Source organism: Panthera uncia, chromosome C2, assembly GCF_023721935.1.
Source record: "Panthera uncia isolate 11264 chromosome C2, Puncia_PCG_1.0, whole genome shotgun sequence".
NCBI lineage: Eukaryota > Metazoa > Chordata > Mammalia > Carnivora > Felidae > Panthera > Panthera uncia.
The window spans coordinates 8,969,589-8,986,069 of record NC_064810.1 but is presented as its reverse complement, the minus strand read 5'-3'; the positions used below and the strand labels follow the sequence as shown (position 1 = coordinate 8,986,069).

Sequence of the window (16,481 nt, the reverse complement as noted above, 5' to 3'; positions counted from 1 at the left end):
TAGAATGTAAGAAGAAAAGCCAGTGTCAGAGTTCTGTGAGGGTAAATAATCATGGGCAAGGGAAGACCCTAAGAGCTTCATAACTTGTCATTTAACAATACTGTTTTCCTACATCTTTTATGTTAGTAGACACCATAGAACTGGGTACTTTAGGACAGAACAACTGTTTTGAACCAGTGGGTAGTAAAGATGTGGGTTTATTCCACAAGTTAAAAGACATGATAAAAATTCTTTCTCCATATAGCAGCCAGGATGACCTCAGACTTGACTCACAACTAACGAGTATCTTCCATGCTAAACATCAGCAGTACTAACAGAGATCTGGGGCCTTCATCTTTACTCTTTTGTTTTCTTTCTCAAGTTGTTCAGAGGCCACACAAGGTGCTATGTATGGAAAGTGGTGGTGACCTCGCAAATACACAACCAGGATCGAGACCCAAATGTGACGGGGCAAAAAAAGAAAAAAATCATCAAAACAGAAATTAATTCACTGGCTTTAAATTAGCATGCTTTTCAAAAAAATAAAGTTTCAAAACATTTCCCATACTTAAATCTGTCCTTTCCTTTGTGATGCTTCCCCTGTTCTTATGCTTACAAAGTCCTTTTCCCACAAATTTTAGTTATATTTCCTTACACTTGTCTTATGGTTACATTTATAAAACTATAAATTTAAGAAGTGAGAAGGCACTTTTTTGTCTTGTTAGAAATTAACCAGTGTACATTATGCAATCATTTTTGGGATAGTTCTTTCTTACCCCCATAATTGTTAATACCACTTTCATCATAAGCTAAATTCATATTTCCGTGTGATATTTTATGCATTGCATTTTCTTGAGCATCCTGCGTCATTGGCCATCAAGTCTTGTGTTCGTACAAGTACCAAAAGGATAAACAAATCAGCCAGAAAATATGATTCGTGGTCCTCTTGTTTTGCCTTTTGAAACAGCAGGCCTCTCACCATGCCCAAAGTTCCCTGCACACTATGTACTATCTCTGTGGCTTAATTTGGTGAATTTAATTCATCCCACTTCCTTTTCACACTGGCTCACCCCAAGTATAGAAGAAAGTAGGGAGTGGTGTGGAGGGAGGCCAGCAAATGGCAGACCAAGTATACACTTTGATAAAGGAGAAAATCCAAAACAAAGCACTTAGTTATCTTGAGTGAAAAAAAAAAAAAATCCCCAAAGGTTACACTGCACAACTCCATCTCTATAACATTTTTGAAACAATAAAATTTTTAAATGAAGAACAGATTACTGCTTCCCAAGGAATTGAGTGGAGGCGGGGGTGGGCAACAGAGAGATGTTTGGCTATAAAAAAGCAACAATGGGGATCTTTGTGCTGATGGAAATGTTTTCAACATCTCTAGTGGTGGACAGACAAACCCAAGCATGTGATAAAATTGTATAGATCCAAATACACAAATAAGTACAAGTAAAACTGAGGAAATCCGAATATGATTGATGGATTGTTTTCATGTGACTATCCTTATTATGATATCCTACTATATTGTTGCAAAATTTTACCATAGATGAAAACTGTGTAAAGCGTAAGGAATCTCTGTATCTTTTTTTACTGCTATATGCAAATCTGCAATTATCTCAATAAAAATTGGGGTCAAAAAGAAGCAAAGGGGTTTCCCAAATTGTTTGTTTTTTGCAACTAATTGGAAACCCACCTTGAATTGCAACATAATTGGAAACTATCTAAAGCACTGCTTGTAAATTTCTGTTGTAATGGAGATACTATAGATCTGCACTATCCAAAACAGCGGCCACTAATACATGTGACTAGTAGCGCTTGAAATATGGCTAATGTAACTAAGCACCGAATTTTAAGTTGTATTATTTCGATTAAATTTACATTTAAATAGCCACTCATGGCTATCATACCAGGCAGTGCAGAAATGAGATTTGGTTTCATAGTCCCCTTTTCCTCTGTTGTAAATAAGAAATAAGAGGGGCGCCTGGGTGGCTCAGTCGGTTGAGCGTCCGACTTCCGCTCAGGTCACGATCTCACGGTTTGTGAGTTCGAGCCCCGCATCGGGCTCTGCGCTGACAGCTCAGAGCCTGGAGCCTGCTTCTGCTTCTGTGTCTCCCTCTCTCTCTGCCCCTAACCCACTCGTCTTCTGTCTCTGTCTCTCTCAAAAAATAAATAAACATTTTAAAAAATTTTTAAGAAAAAAGAAAATTCATTTCCCACCATTGACCTAATTTATGAACTTCTTAGGATCCATTTCCTCACTTTAAAATGGGGAGGGACGCCTGGGTGGCTCAGTTGGTTAAGTGGCCTACCTCAGCTCAGGTCATGATCTCCGGATTCACAGGTTCAAGTCCCGCATGAGGCTCTGTGCTGACAGCTCAGAGCCTGGAGCCTGCTTCCGATTCTGTGTCTCCCTCTCTCTCTGCTGCTCCCCCGCTCACTCCCTCTCTCTCTCAAAAATTAATAAACATTAAAAATAATAATAAAAAATAAAATGGGGAAAATAAGATGCACCCTGACAAGTTATTTTGAATGTAAGAAAGGGCTTCAAACCCCTCCTTCCACCTGTACACTGCAGAACCTGCATACAAGTAACCTGATGACCCTGCAAGTGTCGAGGGAGGTAACCCTGTGACGATTTAGTGACTGTTCCCCACTCTAACGTGAAAACCAACCAAGGACAAACCGGTAGATTTGCTTTCACATACTTAGGGAAGAAAACAACACACACTTGATCTCCTAGCTTATTCCACAACTATAGTTCCAAACACTTCAAGAGCTTTTTTTTCCTAACCCGGAAAAACAAACAAAAAAGTCTCTACAAATGCCCTATTTGTTGAATTACACAAGTCAATGGTTGAATAGTTGAGAGGATACAAAGAAAAACCCTTGGAGAACCAGGGATACAGGCTCAGTTTAGACTCAATGAGGGACATGGCCAAATAGAATGATTCTCTCCGCTGCCTGGCGGGCAGCTACCTAACCAGCCTCTGCCACCCACCTGCCCTTCCCATTCTCCACCACCCCTGGGAGGTTCCCGGGAAGCCACGCCCTAAGGGGGAGGTGCGTCCCGCCCGCGCGCTCCTAGCGCCCTCTAACCCCGCGCAGGCGCGCCGAACTTTGTGCGTAAACTCCAGAGGCACCGAGCGCAGCGAACGCCTTCTGAAGGTCCGCTCCCCGCGCAAGTACTTCGTGCACCCCACGCGCAACCATGTCGTCACACACCCGCGTGGCTCTGGTAACCGGGGCCAACAAGGGTATCGGCTTCGCCATCGTGCGCGACCTGTGCCGGCAGTTTTCGGGGGACGTGGTGCTCACGGCGCGGGACCAGGCGCGGGGACAGGCGGCAGTGCAGCGGCTCCAGGCCGAAGGACTGATCCCCCGCTTCCACCTGCTGGACATCGACGACCTGCAGAGCATCCGCGCCCTGCGCGACTTCCTGCGCAAGGAGTACGGGGGCCTGGACGTGCTGGTCAACAACGCGGGCATCGCCTTCAAGAGTAAGGGGATGGGGGCACGCAGGGGAGGTGGACACCACGGAGCACCTCCAGCCAGGGTGGGCTGCATCTGTTGGGGAAATCGCTGCGGTGGGGCTCTCAGCGCCTGTGGCGTCCCAAATGGCTCCGTAGGGCTGAAGGAGGGATGGGGGACAGGGGTGGGGCCGGAGCCAAGTCCCAGGGGAATCACAGCGCTTTTCATCCAGAGTGACCTTTGTGTTTCCTAAGACTCCTCGGATTCTTTCCAGGTTGTCACAGGGTTTCTCTGGGATTGGGCTTTAGGGCAGTTGGGTGGATTTTTAATGCACTTTGAAATAAACAAGAAAATGGCACAAATTGGTGAACACAGATCCCGTGTGTGCCCCCTTCACCCACCCTCCCCAAGATGGTGCCATCTTACAACATTCTCCAACCTTATCAAATGAGGACGTTGTCATTGGCACAACACTATGAACTAGAGGCCAGTTTTACAAAAAATTCACCACATTTCACATGCACTTTTCCTTCATATGCCATTCTGTGGAATTTTACCACATGGCTGCTATTAACGCTGATCTCTTTCTCCCTGAAAGCCAATGATCCGACACCGTTTCATATTCAAGCGGAAGTGACGATGAAAACAAACTTCTTTGGTACCCGAGACGTGTGCACAGAACTGCTGCCTCTAATGAAACCCCAAGGTAGGTGTGACAAGGGACCCAGGCAGTGGTGTTTCTGGAATGATCTTGCCGCTGCCTCTGTGACTTCATCTACGGGCCCTGCTCCCTCTCCCTGCTCAGCCACCCCGGCCTCCCTGCTGTGTCCCCACCTGGACAGGTGCCCTTCCCCTCAGGACTCTGTACACACGTGTCCAGCACTCAGCAGTGCCCTCTGTCCCACTGGCCTTTCACAACTGGCTTCTTCTTCTCCTTTATATCTTCATTCCAAACTCTCCTCCCAGAGGCCTTTTTCTGGCTCTGTGTCCTCACGGGTGCACTTCCCTGGGGATTTCTTCCTGGACCCTTCCTTCTCCCTCTCCCTCCCTCTGAGTGATCTTATTCAGACTAGTGGACTCTTCCCTATCCAAACTTGTTCGGGCCCCCTAAACTCTGTCACCTGCCTAGAACATTCCCAGAGCCCCAGACACACATAGTTCTCCTCCTGCCTCTCTTTCTCCTCAGGACGCCCTGCCCAGGCCAGGTGCAGATCCCTCCCCATCGCCTCCAGAAGGCCTGCACACTCACATGTGCCACAGATGGCCACAGGCCAGTGGTCTATCTCCAGGCAGATGAGGCAGCTCTACTGTCCCTCAGGCCTGCTGTCACCTGGAGAGGCCCCCACACCACTGCCTCCGTCCAGGCCTGCTCAGGCTGCCTATATGCACATTTTTTTCCATAAGCATACGTACAGTACTATAAATATATTTTCTTTTATTTACGATTTTCTTAACCTGTTCTCTACCTTACTTTATTGTAAGAATACATCATGTATGTTAATCGACTGTTTATGTCATGGATACGCCTTCAGTCAAAATCAAACTATCAGTAAACTTTTGGGGAAATCAGAAGTTAATGTAGATTTTTTACTGCATGGGGATTCAGCAATTCCTAATCCCTGGGTTGTCAAGGTTCAACTGTATTTGGATCAGGAAGCACAAAACCAGAAGTAGTTAGCAATGCTCCATTGACAGGTGCTCAGGGAAGGACTATTATACAGAAAAACCCAGAATTAAGGGAAGAAAATTATTGATTGAATGTAACTTCAAGCTTAGTTGGTTGTTTGTGATCGGTCGTCCTTAGGTTTCAGTTTTGTAAGTTTGAGGCATTTACAGGCATTGATTTTGGTTTGCTACATATGCCACCAGGGTATTAGAGCCACTGCAAAGTAATGGCCTCCTTGTTTAATTAATTTAACAGTATAGAAATTAGCTGACAGTCAGGTAAATCTAGTTTTTCATCAGGCTTGTCATTTTCCATCAGTATTACATCCTGAGCAGACGGTCACTCAGTCTTCCGGTACATTTGCTCATCACTCTCCATAGCATCATATGATTCATTTATAAATGGTAGTTGAATCTTACTAAGAAGTCCAATGTGACACCATGTCACAGTGCAGTAGCACATCTAACAGAAAAACAAGAATCAAGAGATGCTGGCACATTGCTAGAGTCCCACTTGGTCACTCACAGTTGGTTCGGTCCATATCACATGAGCAAATCTGCCACAGAGATGTCACTCAGGTTCTCAGGCCTACATTCATCCTTGTCAGCGTGTTCTTATAGGAGCCATTTCCGATTTCCTGTGGAGCATCTGCTCGGCGCCCTCCCCACCAGAGCATTTCTCAGGCATCATCGGAGACATTATGGCTATAACAAGTTTAGGACCGTCCTGTCCTTGACTCATGCAGGCAGTCTTCATTAATGCTCACAGCAAACTCATGACACTTCAGTGGAAATTTTCTAGTACCAAATCTTAGCGAAACTGGAATTCATCTTTCTTTGCCCTTCTCCATAACATTTTGTGTTGTATTTTAGGCAGAGTGGTCAATGTGTCTAGCATAGTGAGCCTCAGATCGCTTAAAAACTGCAGCCCAGGACTGCAGCAGAAGTTCAGAAGTGAAACCATCACAGAGGAGGAGCTGGTGGGGCTCATGAACAAGTTCGTGGAAGACACAAAGAACGGGGTGCACAGGAAGGAGGGCTGGCCTGATACTGCATATGGAGTGACAAAAATTGGTGTCACGGTCCTGTCCAGAATCCATGCCAGGAAACTGAGTGAGCAGAGGAGAGGGGACAAGATCCTCCTGAATGCCTGCTGCCCTGGGTGGGTGAGAACAGACATGGCCGGACCCAGAGCCACTAAGAGCCCAGAAGAAGGAGCAGAGACCCCCGTCTACTTGGCCCTTTTGCCCTCAGATGCTGAGGGACCTCACGGGGAGTTTGTTATGGAGAAGAAAGTCGAACAATGGTGAACCGAATTCATGGTTCCATCTATGGGGCCCTCTGTGAAACCCCCTCCCTTGCCCAAAAGAACTCTTTCCCTGTCAATACTATCCCTATCCAAAACAAAACAGAGTGTAAAATATCCCTACTTGTATTTGAGTAGTTTGCTAATTCTGTGAAAGATTTTTTATTTTAGCTGTGAAAAGGCAGAGAAAAATGAAATCACTGAAATAACACCAGAAATGAATAAATGGTTCTTTATAAAATGCCTGTTTGTACAGACTGTATATGCTAAGCCAGCAGAAAAATCTAATACACCTGAGTAGATGAGGAGAAGTTACAGTCTAGTTCAAGAGTAAGCAAACAGTATAGAAAGAGACAGATAGTAATACTTTTAGCTTTGCAGGCCACACAGTCCCTATAGGATCTACTCGGATCTGCTGTTGTAGCTGAAAGAACCCAGAGCCAACACGTGAGCCAACGAGCATGGTTGGATGTGCCAGGGAGCATTTTTCACCAGCCTCTAGTATAACATGGGCAACACATCTGCTGTGATCTCTTAAAATATCGGATTCCTTGGGAAAAACAATCGCCACGTGCGAAATAGGAGTGGGAACACAAGATCCATCCATACGGCGATCCGAGACAAGGGGAGGAACTGAGTAAGATTGAGTGTAGATCATGACTCCCAAGTGACTCGCCCCAGGACACCAAAGTGACAGAAGAGTCTTCCCGCCCAAACCAAGCCTGGCTCCTGTGGGCCTGAATGAACACCCACCACCTACCTGCCTCCCTTCACAGGGACATCCCTGTTCTAAAGATGCTTCTACTTACTGATTACGTTTCTTTTTACATATATATATGAAATTTATCGTCGAGTTGGTTTCCATACAACACCCAGTGCTCATCCCAACAGGCGCCCTCCTCAATGCCCATCACCCGCCCTCCCCGCCCTCCCACTCCCCCCCCATCAACCCTCAGTTCTCAGATTTTAAGAGTCTCTTACTTTTCACTCTTCACCAGGGATTTTCAGGCTTACCCAAATGAAAGGTGACAGACCCAGAAAAGAAGGGTAGGGTCCGTGTTTTAAAAGTTTTTCACTTCAAAGGGGTGAATAATTTCCTCCCTGTGAGCTTGTATTTCTAATCTGACCATGAGGAAACTCAATGTGTAGAGCAGCACAATAGAATCTCAATTGCTCCTTTGGCAATCCATCGCAAACATCTTTTTTTTGATACCATGAAAATAACACCGTATATATAACATTTATTTACTGTGACCTCGGAAGAACATAAAAAATAGGCAATTTAGGCAAATGGGATTATATAACCATTAAACATTCTAAGCAATGCCTCAGCCCTCAGTGACCTTCATAAACATTCCCTCCCTCTCAGGGCCCACTGGCAGTCACACTGAGGGAGAAGCCCAAAAGTTAGGACAAGACCTAATTCTCTACTTCTCCCTCTTGAATTTCTCTTTAAAAAGCACGGGGATCTTGTCCCCAAGGGCAGTTCTGTGTAAGCAACTAAACTGAATTTTGCAAAGAAAGCAACCTTATCCATTCTGCAGAGAAAGAAGGACACATGCTCAAGACAATATCCGTGCTCCTTTTTTTCTGCTGGGGTTTTCCCAAAATAATTTTCATTCACCTACCATGAATCTCAACCCCATATAAATCCATGACCAACCACCTTTATTTTGGGGAGCACAGCATTCCAACCAGAACCAATGCCGGGCCTAGAGGGAGGGATCCTAAGAGGACACAGGCCTGGTTGGGCTCACAGTGCAGCCCCAGGGGAGACAGATTTGGTATAGAGAGCCTTCTGGTACCTTCGCTCTAACTTTCTTGAAAGGACGAAGGCGGGGCCTAGTGTTCTAGGAGTCAGCACTGAATCCCAGCACACAGTTCTGGGTCCAGGCCAACGCACCACTGGCCCTCTGTGTGGCCCACAACACCATCCGTCCCACACACAGGGCCTCCCTAGCACTCCACACGGTCATGCCATCACACATCCCACGTGCCACTGGTGACTGGGGCCAACAAGGGCATTGGCCTCGCCATCGCACGCGACCTGTGCCGGCAGTTCTCCAGGGACGTGGTGCTCACGGCACGGGATGAGGCGCGGGGACGGGCGGCCGTGCAGCAGCTCCAGGGCGAGGGCCTGAGTCCGTGCCTGCTGGACGTCGATGACCTGCAGAGCATCCGCGCCCTGCGTGACTTCTGCGCAAGGAGTACAGAGGCCTGGATGTGCTGGTGAACAACGCGGGCATTGCCCTTGCTAGTAAGGACATGGGAAGGCCAGGAGACCTCCCTTAGGGGACCAGCCAGGGTGAGTTTGGAGCTGGTGTCTGAACCGCTGCTGTGGGGCCATAGCTCCGAGGGGATCAAGAACACCCACCCTAGGGAAGAAGATAGACTGGAGGCAGAAGGAGAGAGGACCCTCCAGGAACTGCAAGCCTTTTCAGCCAAAGGACCTTGGCATTGCCATAGATCAGGCTCTCAGGGACTTCACCTGGGTTTTTGCATGCTTCTCTCTTTGAGAATCTCCATGAGTCTTTTGTTTGTTTATTTGTATATTTTGAGAGAGAGAGAGAGAGAGAGAGCAGGGAGGGGAAGAGAGAGGGAGAGAGAGAATCCCAAGTAGGCTCCACACTGTCAGCACAGAGCCCAATGTGGGGCTTGAACTCAAACTGCAATATCATGATCTGAGCAAAGTCAGACGCTTAACCGACTAAGGCACACGAGTGCCCCTCCATGAATTTTGACTAATTTTGAAATAACACAACAAATCCCACAGGGTCATATGCAGAGATGCCTTGTGCACCCTTACCTTAGCTTTTTGCAATGGTGCCAAATTACAAAGCTAAATAGCATCACTGCGTGAGATAATTCCCTTTGGAACAAAGTGTACACTAACCTACACACTTGAAAATTGACCAGATTGCACATACAGCAAAAAATGTTACTGTCACTGCATGGAATCTTCTTAGAAGGCTACTACTTACTAACCTACTCTCTTTCTCCCATACCAGCTAATGACCCCGCCCCTTTACATATTCAAGCAGAAGTGACGATGAAAACAAACTTTTTGGTACCCGAGACGTGTGCACAGAACTGCTGCCCCTAATGAGACCCCAAGGTAGGTGTGACGACTTACAGCAGTACTGTTTCTGGAATGATCTGGCCCTGCCTCTCTGACCGCATCTACAGGCCCTGCTCCCTCTCCCTGCTCAGCCACCCCGGCCTCCCTGCTGTGTCCCCACCTGGACAGGTGCCCTTCCCCTCAGGACTCTGTACACACGTGTCCAGCACTCAGCAGTGCCCTCTGTCCCACTGGCCTTTCACAACTGGCTTCTTCTTCTCCTTTATATCTTCATTCCAAACTCTCCTCCCAGAGGCCTTTTTCTGGCTCTGTGTCCTCACGGGTGCACTTCCCTGGGGATTTCTTCCTGGACCCTTCCTTCTCCCTCTCCCTCCCTCTGAGTGATCTTATTCAGGCTAGTGGACTCGTCCCTATCCAAACTTGTTAGGGCCCCCCAAACTCTGTCACCTGCCTAGAACATTCCCAGAGCCCCAGACACACATAGTTCTCCTCCTGCTTCTCCCTGTCCTCAGGATGTCCTCCTTTCCCTCCTCAAATCCCAGCCCTCCAACCTCCCCCCGCCCCACACCTCTACCTAAAACTCTAACACACATCTAGATAACACTTGTGCTTTCCCAATATCATCCTGGTCACAGACCCCACCATCCACCCTCCATGACAAATGAGGTCACCATGCCCACCTCCTGATTATCACTGACCAGGTCCTAACAGTTGCCCTATGGATTTGCCCCCAACCTTCTCCATCCCAACTCTCCAACAGAGACTCAGCTGTCATTTCTGGCCAATTGTAACCTTCCAAAGAGACGCTACTTCTTCAGTCTTTTCCTTTGTGGTTATTCCCTGTACTTTCTGGGTGCTCATTTACTCCCAAAAGTCCAGGACCAAAGCTCAATCCTGAGCATAGCTTCCAGGGATCTCTGTCGTCAGGCCTGCCAAAGTCCATCAGTTCCCCTCACCTTGTTCAATGTTTGCACAAAACAAACTGCTATAATTCCCTGGTTGTAAACCACTTTAATATTTACCTCCACATTAATATGATGGGAGAACCACCACTCGTTTAGTACACTGAGTAAGTGAGGTGACACTTTTAGAAAGATCAGGGTGTCTGGCCTGAGTGAGCACATGCGTATACAGTTTACTGTCAGTTCTGCCCCCACTGCCTCTTCATTCCTGGAAATTTCTACTACTTCTCCTTCTACCACTGGTTTCACCGGCACCCAAAGGGCGGCTCTCAAATGTCCCCTGACTCCTTTACTCACCATAAGGTTGATGTGGGACGAGTTCCTTGTGCCAGCATCACACTTCCTACACGTATCCCTTAGAAGGCAAAACTCACTTCTGGCCGATTGTTTTCTCACCTACAGAACAGTGTGGGTGCCTGCTGTGTATTTGGTCATGGACCAGAATGAGAAATGAGTGTTCTCCTGCATTTGCTGAGGCAGGCTCTAATCAAACAATTGATCCTGACTCAGAAAAATTAGACTCAGGGACCTAGAAATGCAAGCTATACTCTCAGTGTAAGAGCAGGGTTTTCTTGACTTTGAAAATAGGAGAGTTCTTCCATTGTTTGGGGGGATGGCAGCCACAGCAGTTCATGTTACCATAACTTTACACCCTTTAGCAAGACTATCTGGGAGAAATCCTAGCTAGCATAACCAAAAGCAAATACTTTCCCACCTCCCACCTACTTTGGAAACCAGGATAGAAAGAACAATCTTGAATGACGTCCACCAGATCTCTCTAGTTCAGAACCTATTCAAAAATGCAATGTCTGCTTCCAATGTCTGCTTTGGGTTTTGGCATGAAAGGACAAACCAAAAGAATCGTGAACCTAAGGTCACAATAGTATATGTTCATTCTTCTTACTTTTTAATCCTTTCTTCAAAAAGAGTTTTACTGAAATAATTTAGCCACAAAAACAAAATACTAAGAATCTACAACACCCAGGTGCCCACCACCAGTCTTAACCAGGCAATCAGTATCAAGGTCATGTAAACCCTTTCCCACATTCTATATCATTTCCCTCCCCTGCCCCGCAAATTCCTATTCCTGAATGAGAAGGATACTCTCTTTAAAAGGATAAGCTGTTGTTCCTCTTTATTGTCTTTATCTATGGTTTTATTTCAAAAAGATATTAAGATATAAACATCTCTAAGGAATTGAGCAAACTGGAAATCTGAACATTGTTGTTCATCAGATATTAGCTTAAAGTACTAGGTGGAAATACAGTCTTGTTAACGCTGCACTTATCAAGGAAACCTTAAAAAAGGTGTTCTCAACCTTCATTTGAAAAGGTACTGCTTTGCAATATCCTTAGTCTGAAACGCCACTAGTGGAATTTGCTTGGAAAATTACAATAGTAAACGTAACTCACTCACACACACCCTCTGACATATTGGTTCTAGAAAGGATAGGTGGCTGGGCATTCTAGATGTGATGTACTGGGCATCTTATATATGGTGCCCATTAATAACATGGAGGAATAATGAATCTCAAGGTCACGAGCACAGCTGGTTGCAGACTGAGGTCATGGGACATCCAAACTAGTGGTTCTTCCCACTACTCAAGGTCCTCAAATCATTTTTACTTGATCCCCCTCTCCAAATGAAGCCTTACCTGGTAAGTTTAGAGAAACAACATAAGGACTCTGCTTGATTGGGCCTATGTCTTCCTCGTCTCAGGGCCCCAGGTACCTCAGGGAAAACCACAGGAGGCACATTTAAAACCCTGAGGTGTTTTGTGAAAACCCCCTATCAGTCCAGAGACTTAACAACTGGTCCTCTTGGTATTAGAAAACATGAATCTTCCAGGGAATGTGATGAATGTGAAATCATCAAAGGTCACAAGAACCAGCTTGAACTTACAGACTCTGAATAGCCTTGAGAATCAAGTAATGCACTTGAAATTTGTGACTCCCAATGAGATGATGTCTAAAATACCCTGCGTTGTGTAGATCACTGTGGCTCTGCTTGAGGACAGTGAGGTTTGGAGAGTAGGAGATAGTGAGAGATTTCCTAACAATAGATCCCTGGTCACATACAGAGTAATGGTCTGGATAAACTGTAAGCCCAACACACACCCCGGCCCCACCAGCACAAGAGTCCTTTCTTACCTGGGTAATGTGCTTTTCGTAGTGACTGTGACAGGGCAACTGTCACACTACCTCACGCACAGTGTCACATACTTAGAGTCACACATACAGTCTCTGTCTCACGCACACTCCCATTCACATACATATCACACACTGACGTGAACTCACACACCCTTAGCACAAGGACGCTGGGATGGTCCATACACTTCTTAGCATATAGGCTGCGTGCATTCCGAAATGACACTGAAAGCCATGAGTCCACGCTGACGACAAAAATGTTTGGATCAGAGTCTTTGCTGTATAAACTCCACAAGTGCTTCCCATTCCTTCTCATGTGATTCCTGTCCTGAGCTGTCAGACCAGAAGCATCTACCAACTCTCCCAGTTCTAGGCAAAGCCCCCTGACAGCCACCCTGCCCGCTTGGGGATGTGTTCAGTGCATGGGACAGGCCTGAGGAAGAGGGTTTGGTTGCAGCATCTACTACCAGGAATTTACCTACAAAACCTTTTACTCCCCATCACGCTTACAGGTAAGCATTTTCACAGCTGATACTAGACTTCCTGAGATAGAAAATAGAGAATAGGAAAGAGGTCATCACTTCATTACAAACAGCCTACAGAACGTTAGTAGAGTTTTCCATTTACTATCTATACTAAAGGTACTTAAGAAACTGGCTCCGCACCCTAGGGAGTAAATGTAGCAGTCTTTCTACTATAGCAGTTACCCAATGTTGGTTCCTCTACTTCTGTCTTATTTCACACACTTCTGTTTTTGAAACTTCAAATCGTTAATATATGTTACTTTTGTTGTGAAAGAGGCAAATGATTTTTGAAAATGAAATAAACTAGTGAGAAGTAATAAAATCGGAGAGCTGCTTACTAAAACATCTAACTTTTCTAAAAATATTGTTTAATGTTTATTTATTTTTGAGAGAGAGAGAGAGAGAGAGAGAGAGCTGTCAGCATAGAGCCAACGCAGGGCTCGAACTCACAAACCACAAGATCATGACCTGAACCAAGATCAAGGGTCAGACATTTAACTGACTGAGTCACCCAGGTGCCCCTAAGTTCCATTAATCTTAGCTTAGTATGTTGTAGATGGAAGGAAGTATGGAGTAACTGACTCCTTTCTCAAAGGTATTCATCTTAGAAACCTGTTACATTAATAAGACAGTTTCTGCAATTCATTTTAATTGTCTCTAAACACCACCAATGAGAATCACAGGGTCATGCATTATCTCTTACACTGAACTTGTATGGCACTGACATTCCTTAGTGGGATGGAGCTCAGAGTTAAGTGACCATGACTGTCTTTCCCGGATATTTACATAAAATAGGGATAGTTTCCTAATTTATTGAAGCTCTTACTGTTCGTAAATTCTCATAATCTTTCTATTAGGCTAAAGATACTCATGTAGATGGAAAAATAGTAAACTATTTATACATGTCAATGTAAGTTCACTTTTATGAATAATAAATATATTTTTGAAAAAGAATTAGTGAGAACTGTGAGATTGCTTTACACTTCTAACCACTTTACTGAGATACAATTCACATATCATACACTTTACCCGTTTCAGGTATGCAATTCAGTGGAATTTAGTATATGGACAGACTTGTGGAACAATCACTTCTTTAAGATTAGCATACTGTCATCACCCCAAGGAGAACCTGTGCCCTTAGCACCAGCCCTCTTTTCCCACAATCCCACTGCCTGAAGCACCTCTAATCTATTATCTGTCTGATCATCTACTTCTCTGGACATCCCATATATAGAGAATCATATAATGAGTAGTCTTTTGTGACTGGCCACTTTCTTTTGGGTAATGTTATCAAGATTCATCCATGTTATAGCATTTCTTTTTTATACTATCTTTTTAACATGTGACTGTTCCATTGCCCCTTCCCATAACTATATTGCCTGGTGTTTTCTCACTGCTCCCAAGTTGATGAAATTCCAACATAGAGAAAATACCACACACCTTAGCCCACTGAGGTGATTTCTTTTTACCTGGTTTTATCAGAGGGACAGCCCACAAAACACATGCAGTCTGTTCTTCTTCAAAAGGTCATCACTAAAATGATCAGATGTTTGTTGGTTAGTAGACACTTGTTCATAGAGCACTGGCCATGGGACCATAAGATGTTAAGATGGTTCCAAAGGGGACCTGTGAAGAAAAGTGGCTCTCTACTCATGATTGCAGTGAGCACCGACTTACCTTCTGATAGCACGTTCCTGTAGAAGTCACTTTCTTTTCTTTATGGGACATCTGGGCACTGCACACCCCATTAGATCATTTCTCTGACATCCTCTGAGACATTATGAGTCTTGCAAGGTTCAATATTGGATTGTGTCCTTCATTTATATAGGAAGACTACATTCACACTCCTAGCAAACTGGTAACTGTCTCCCAAATAGGCAAATCTAAGGGATTTTGGTATTCATCATTCTTACACATGCGATTCTACATGACCATTTGTGTTGTATTTTAGGCAGAGTGGCCACTGTGTCTAGTATAATGAGCTTCATAGTTCTTAACAACTGCAGCTCAGAACTTCAGCAGAAGTTCAGAAGTGAGACTATCACAGAGGAGGAGCTGGTGGGGCTCATGAACAAGTTTCTGGAAGACACAAAGAGCGGGGTACACAGGAAGGAAGGCTGCCCTGATATGAAAGTACTCACATATGGAGTGTCAAAGATGGGTATCACTGTCCTGTCCAGAATCCATGCCAGGAAACTGAGTGAGCAGAGGAGGGGAAACAGGATCCTTCTGAATGCCTGCTGCCCTAGGTGGGTGAGAACAGACATGGGTAGACCTACAGCCATTAAAAGCCCAGAAGAAGGAGCAGAGACCCCCATCTACTTGGCCCTTTTGCCCTCAGATGCTAAGGGGCCTGACGGGGAGTTTGTAATGGAGAAGAACATTGAACAATGGGGACTCCCCCCCGCCCCAGTTCCCTCCATGGGTCCCATTATGATACTTCCATGATATGAACAAAAGGACTACACTGTTAACAATGTTCATATCAGAGGAAGTAGAAGGAGGAGGAGGAGGAAAAGGAGGAGGAGGAAGAACCACTGTCCATATTGAGTACTTAAATTGAATTGGTTACTAATTCTGGGAAGTCTTTTGTGATTTCTTCTGTGATATATGAGAAGAAAAAGTGGAATTAATGCCAACCAACAATGAATGAATATCATAGATGAATAAACAATTATAAGTAAATGTCCATGTGTGCAGATTGTTTCTTGCCAACCAGCCCCAAAGTCTAACAGACCCTAAGTTAGGTCAAGAGCAGGAACAGTTTCACTCAGGTGTTGGTAAACATTAGTGGAAGAGCCACATAATGAATATTTTTGCCTTTGCAAGCCTGTGGTCTCTAATCAAATCTGCTTTTGTAGCTTGAAAGTCACCAGAGACAATATATAAACCCATGAATAGGGCTAGATTTCCCTAACTAGCATACTTTATCAGCCTCTACTACAAAATAGACATCGTTGTGGTCTCTTTAAATAGCAAACTCATTGGGGAAAAAAAAACACAATTGCAAGGTGTGAAATGGGAGTGAGCACTAGAGGCATATCCATGAGACAACCTGAGACAAGGAGGAAAAGTGAATAAGGATTGGTATCAATGGATATGAAAGAATTACTGTCAACACTCAAGGTGAATGCGCTATTCATGTAAGGAGAAACGGTCAAGTCTGTAACATTAACATGGTCCAGCAAAATCTCTACAGAAGGTGAAGGATAGTAACACACTCATCACTACTGAGGCTAGTTTGGAGGATACATGGGTGTCTACAGTCCTATTCTTTCCACTTCTCTCTTTGAAAGCTTTCAAAACAAACATCTGGAAATGAAAAGATCCTGGCTCTGCCACCTA

At 45.0% G+C, this 16,481-nt stretch overlaps 1 protein-coding gene and 1 pseudogene across 2 annotated transcripts; both read left to right on the top strand.

Annotated features, from left to right (window-relative positions):
* Window positions 1-3,072: 3,072 nt before the first annotated feature.
* LOC125920757 (carbonyl reductase [NADPH] 1) lies at window positions 3,073-6,665 on the top strand. 2 transcript variants are annotated; one of them, XM_049627907.1, is made up of 3 exons: window positions 3,073-3,482; window positions 4,052-4,159; window positions 4,640-5,981. In XM_049627907.1, the coding sequence occupies exons 1-3, from the start codon at window positions 3,194-3,196 to the stop codon at window positions 5,125-5,127; spliced, it is 885 nt and encodes a 294-aa protein (XP_049483864.1). In that variant the 5' UTR covers window positions 3,073-3,193; the 3' UTR covers window positions 5,128-5,981. The 2 variants fall into 2 exon arrangements, with proteins under 2 accessions (XP_049483864.1, XP_049483865.1); XM_049627908.1 differs by lacking the exon at window positions 4,640-5,981 and adding an exon at window positions 5,992-6,665 and having other exon boundaries at window positions 3,094-3,482.
* A 220-nt stretch (window positions 6,666-6,885) lies between these two features.
* LOC125921493 (carbonyl reductase [NADPH] 1-like) lies at window positions 6,886-16,071 on the top strand (annotated as a pseudogene).
* The last annotated feature ends 410 nt before the right edge of the window (window positions 16,072-16,481 follow it).

What these genes read in the sequence shown, in the direction of transcription:
- LOC125920757 (XM_049627907.1), top strand. Translation starts at nt 3,194, where the DNA reads ATGTCGTCACACACCCGCGTGGCTCTGGTAACCGGGGCCAACAAGGGT. An exon ending in CGCGGGCATCGCCTTCAAGA is followed by an intron (nt 3,483 to 4,051) that starts GTAAGGGGATGG and finishes TCTCCCTGAAAG; the next exon opens with CCAATGATCCGACACCGTTT. An exon ending in GCCTCTAATGAAACCCCAAG is followed by an intron (nt 4,160 to 4,639) that starts GTAGGTGTGACA and finishes CTTTCTCCTCAG; the next exon opens with GACGCCCTGCCCAGGCCAGG.